The sequence below is a fragment of the Leptodactylus fuscus genome, chromosome 4 (assembly GCF_031893055.1).
Source record: "Leptodactylus fuscus isolate aLepFus1 chromosome 4, aLepFus1.hap2, whole genome shotgun sequence".
In the NCBI taxonomy this organism is placed as follows: Eukaryota; Metazoa; Chordata; class Amphibia; order Anura; family Leptodactylidae; genus Leptodactylus; species Leptodactylus fuscus.
Window position 1 is genome coordinate 1,446,334 of NC_134268.1, and position 5,701 is coordinate 1,452,034.

General features: G+C 47.9%; 1 protein-coding gene across 1 annotated transcript; it reads right to left on the reverse strand.

Annotated features, from left to right (window-relative positions):
* Positions 1-997: 997 nt before the first annotated feature.
* Positions 998-2,431, reverse strand: LOC142201106 (forkhead activin signal transducer 3-like). Its single transcript, XM_075271934.1, is given in 6 exon segments — positions 998-1,558; positions 1,728-1,832; positions 2,021-2,229; positions 2,232-2,280; positions 2,282-2,310; positions 2,389-2,431. Coding segments are annotated over 6 exon segments (996 nt in total).
* Positions 2,432-5,701: the final 3,270 nt, after the last annotated feature.

Here is a 5,701-nt window from a genome sequence, read left to right on the forward strand (position 1 = left end):
ACCCAGGAGTCTCCCACTGATAGATCAATGTATGAGCAGATTTATTGTTCTATGTGACCCAGGGGAGGGGCGGCGGGGACGTTACACTTGTGTCTGTAGAATAAATATATATATATGACTGTCCCTTCATGTGCTTGTACATTGTAATCCGGTCGCCCCTAAAACGTCTATTTTTCTGAACTGACCAACCCCAAGTTTGATAATCTCTCTCCGCTATTCCGCCCCACAGTGTCCCCATATACTGTCCCCCCACACAGTGTCCCCATATAGCGGCCCCCACACAGTGTCCCCATATACTGTCCCCCCACACAGTGTCCCCATATAGCGGCCCCCACACAGTGTCCCCATATACTGTCCCCCCACACAGTGTCCCCATATAGCGGCCCCCACACAGTGTCCCCATATACTGTCCCCCCACACAGTGTCCCCATATACTGTCCCCCCACACAGTGTCCCCATATACTGTCCCCCCACACAGTGTCCCCATATACTGTCCCCCCACACAGTGTCCCCATATACTGTCCCCCCACACAGTGTCCCCATATACTGTCCCCCCACACAGTGTCCCCATATACTGTCCCCCCACACAGTGTCCCCATATACTGTCCCCCCACACAGTGTCCCCATATACTGTCCCCCCACACAGTGTCCCCATATACTGTCCCCCACACAGTGTCCCCATATACTGTCCCTCACACAGTGTCCCCATATACTGTCCCCCCACACAGTGTCCCCATATAGCGGCCCCCACACAGTGTCCCCATATAGCGGCCCCCACACAGTGTCCCCATATACTGTCCCCCCACACAGTGTCCCCATATAGCATATAGTCCAGTAGGCCGCAGCCTAATGGTGTCTGTGCTGAGGCCTATGTCCTATGGTCGGTCTCCTGTAGGTTTCATTCAGACATAAAGAACCAGGAGAACATTTACTGTGAAAAACTATTTATTTAGTGCAAAAAAATTATAAAGTGCAAAGAGAAATAAAACTACAAATATTACTGACAAGCAGATCCTCGAAAGTGAGAAATCCTTGGTGCGGGGGGAGGTCCGGGGATGTCAAACACTGTTTTGTTGGGGGGGAAATCGATTGAAGTATTTATGTCCAGGGGCGGCGGGGGGAGGGGTAATTGTGACCAGATTTGGTAAGGGGGATTACTAGAGGTGCTGGCCATGTAACTCTGCATGGATAAGGCAAAATTGGGGTAAAGCTGGAAAGGGTGAATGCTGGGAGGGGCCACCACATTAGGGGCCACACAGGTGGTGTATGAGGTGGGTAAGTTCCACAGGATATTCGGGAAGGTCGCTGCCGGGTCTGGAACAGAAGAATTGGTCTGTGTGATGGGATCTCTGATGGGCTCTGGAGGATGATGATGATGGGATTCCTGGGGTCTGTAGGGCTGTCCATGGAGAATGTAGGGGGCGAGGTCATAGTCATAGAGACACTCCTGCCGCGTCACCGCCGTGTTCTGCAGCTTCATGGCGTCCGCAGGAATCCGACTCACATCCACTGCCCAGTAGTTTCCTTTGCCTTGAGGTCTGGCCGGATCTTTCAGAACCTGAAACAAAAAGAAAAGTCCGGTCCTGGTTTACAATCAAATTCTAACTCAGAAAGTAAATGAATAATTGTGTAAATGTGAGCGAATGAACAGAATGAAGACTAAGTATTGTACAATCATCTCCCCGGCCATAGAGAACGCTCTAGCACGAGCCCCATTCAGTTCTTACCTTTATGAAGCAGTCATTGGCTGACAAGTTGTGTCTGATGGAGTCTTTCCAGCCTTTGTATCCGCCTTGGAAAAACGAGAACAAGGCGCTGATGTCTCGTAGAATCTGAGAACAAAAACATTCAGTCCTGGAATCTGTCAGGAGATCGTGACCGGCGCTCACCACTGACTATGTGATGGACATGATGGACTTCTATGGGGTTAGGACTTCTCCCCTAAGATGGCTGATAGTGATTGTATAACATCTACAGGTGCACTCACATGGTGCAGTCCATGGTCCAACCTGGTTCTTACCTGGGGCAGCTTGAGCCGCTTCTCTGGGGCCTGCTGGATAACCAAGGCGATCAGGGCCAGGTAGGAATATGGAGGTTTGTCGTATCTCTGGTAATTCTTCTTCCCAGGCGTCTTCTCCATTTTCTTAGGAACCTCTGAGTCTTGTGGGTTCTCTGGAGGATTTGTCTTCTCTCTGTTGGAAGGGCCAGTTTGTGGAGCCATAGCCAAATGTTGTCCTCACAGCTTGTAGTGCTGGGTGTGATGTGAGCTTGGAGCAGGGAAGGAGCCTTGATATCTGCAGGTCACCTCACCTAGGACATTGTTATGTAGATCCCCCAACACAAGCAGATCCCAATGCTAGAGAGAAGCCCTGTCCAGGAAAACAAAACCAGGAGCCGACACCAAAAGATTCATTTCCTGGGAGAGCCCCATGTGTAAATGTGTGAGTGTGTGTTATGTGCTGTATTGTTCGGACTATAAGATGCGCCGGACTATAAGACGCGCTGGACTATAAGACGCACCTAGGATTTAGAGGAGGAAAATAGGGGAAAAAATTTTAAAGCACAAAATGATAAAATATTTAATATATGGGAGTTGTAGTTTTGCATTTATAGGGGCCAGATGTAGTTTTTAGTTCTACCATTTTGGGGAATGTCTATCGCTTAGATCACCTTTTATTTAATTCAGAGGCAAAACGGTGAAAAAAACCCGGCGGTTTGGCACTTTTGATGTTGGCGTTCACCGTACAGGAAAAATATTAGTAGATCGGGTGTTTTCGGACACAGGATAACTAATGTGTTTCATAGTCATTTCATGTGTTCTAGGGAAGGAGGTGATTTAGAACTTTTCTTTATTTTATTTTTAAAGATTTTTTTAGATAGCAGTGACAGGCCTGGAGCCAGTCTGCAACTTTACAGGTATAGGAAGGGTGGGAACCGGCCCCGGGGGTAATTAACACTTTGGGGGGAGGGGGGGGGTAAGTTTTTATAAACACAGTCCACAGCCAGACTCCACAGTGGTTGTATAAACAAAGCCTTCACATATGCAAGGATACATCCTCCTCCTCCTCCTCCGGGCAAGGACTTGTAAACAGGAAAACAAGTAGAAATGTATCTCGCACCACGTAATTACAGTCTCTAAAACATCGCTTTTATTATAGCGCCAATTAGTCCAGAAAAATTTCATTACGACACGACATTAAGCATAAAAAATGAAATCCAGGGACATCCCAGACTACACGAGACGTTCAACACGACATATTGGTCATATTAGCAGATCATATTAGCCGACCAATATGTCGTGTTGAAGCAAATTTTTCTGGACTAATTGGCGCTATAATAAAAGCGATGTTTTAGAGACTTTCATTACCTGGTGCTGGATACAATTTTTTCGACTTGTTTTCCTGCAGTTAGAATGCTTTCTGATTGCAGGCTTTAGCTTCGGGCCTCCGCATATAGCGCAAACTCAGTTGCAATGGTGGCTGCTCTGCAGCAGAGCGGCCGCCATTACAGACCCGGGATTCGCTATAATAGAACAATGAATGCTGGGGAGGGGTTTAGAGGCTGACACAGGTGCCGGGGCCTGCAGCATTGCTACCCTGCAGGAAGCCGCCAGCGGCAGGAGAATGCTGATACTGCAATTCTGCTCCTCCGCCCTCCCTTATAGGACTATTCAGACTATTCTTATAGTTATATTCTTATTCTATATATAGCTTGTATATACTGTGTGTTATGTATATAGCTTGTATATACTATGTGTTATATATATAGCTTGTATATACTGTGTGTTATGTATATAGCTTGTATATACTATGTGTTATGTATATAGCTTGTATATACTGTGTGTTATGTATATAGCTTGTATATACAGTGTGGGTTATGTATGTAGCTTGTATATACTGTGTGTTATGTATATAGCCAGGGTCGGATTGGCCCGCCGGAGCACCGGGGGATCCCCCGGTGGGCCCCCGGGCCCCGACTATACTACTAATCATTTTAGCATAGGCAGGGGCCCGATCGGGCCCCTAACCACCCCATTGATGATCGGGCCCCTGCCTATGCTAAAATGATTTCAATCGGGCCCCTGCCCATGTCAGAGGAGGATTAGGGGAGGCGCTTAGGGCGCCTCCCCTAATCCTAAGAACCAGAGCAAGGAGAGCTACCGATCTCCTTGCGCTTGTTCAGCCATCTACGTATCAGCTTAGGCGGCGTCATCACGCCGCCTACGCTGATACACAGACGTCTGAGAGAAGAGCATGCGGCAGCAGCGGGAGTAGCAGCGCGCGGTCGGACGGTAAGTATAATAACTTTTTTTTTGGTTTATACCAACCCGGACCTGCTCACTGCCGCCCCCGCTTCCCCTTGTATTTTAGGCCGCGGCAGGCGGTAGTGAATAGGCCCGGGCCAGGCCGCGATCCCACTGCCGCTAATATTATACTCAGGGGTCTTTTCAGACCCCCGAGTATAACAATCGGGGCCCCAAGGGAGGTGAGAGAACATAATAAACACTGTTACTCACCTCTCCGGGATCCGGTGTTACTCCTAGCTGGCATCGGGGCTATATGGTAATGCCCAGACGTCACGTGGTCTGGAATATAGGCCCGGAGCCTGTTCTAGCAGTAACATATAGGCCCGAAGCCTGTGGTAGTAGTAATAACCTGTTACTGCGAGCACAGGCTTTGGGCCTGTATGGTAACAGGCTGTTACTGCTACCACAGGCTTTGGGCCTATATGTTACTGCTAGTACAGGCTTTGGGCCTATATGGTAATATCCCAGACCACATGACGTCTGACACATTACCATATAGGCCCAAAGCCTGCTAGGAGTAAAATCGGATCCCGGCGAGGTGAGTAACAGTGTTTATTATGTTCTCTCGCCTCCCCTGAGGCTCCGATTATTATACTCAGGGTCTGAAAAGACCCCCGAGTATAATAATAGTTCATGGGTGTGCAACTGTGGGGCATAATAGAGCTTGAAAGATCCACTGTGGCCCCTGTAACCTCTATTATGCCCTACAGTGGCCCCCCTGCAACCTCTATTATGCCCCACAGTCTATTGTGCCACCGTGGGGCATAATATAGGCTGCAGGGGCTGCTGTGATATATATATATATATATATATATATATATGGGTTGGATGTGTGGAGAAGTGAGGAGTCAAAGATGTCTGTGTTTCAAACTTTACAGAGTCAAGTCACAGCTGGAAGAAGTGGTCATGGCGGTCCAAAGGGAAGAGACGGGAAATGTGGGAAGACGTCTCCTGTGAGTATTACTGCACAAAATATTACTGCATTGTATTTATTGTAATGTTGTGATTTATTGTAATGGTACTGCTAGCACCCTCAATCCCCCCGCTGTCTGAGGTGGACAATTGAAAGATGCCCCCAAATCTTTCAATTACTGCAACTCCCAGCAGCTCCAGATGCCCTGGAACTGTTGAGAGTTGTAGTCCACCCACCCCATAGATAATGTCCCACTCTATTGTTATGCTGGTGCCCTTTTCTAGAGCTCCAGCATAACAATATCCAAGTTTCAGAAACGCTGAGGACTTAGGATATGTTCACACATCAGTATGCCATCCGACCGTTTGAATTCAGTTTGACACTTCAAAACGGACTGATACACATACTGATCTCTACTCTGGTTACAATTGCTACTTGTAATCCCCTTATCTGTCCTCTAGGGGGCGCACAGCGTTTGCTAT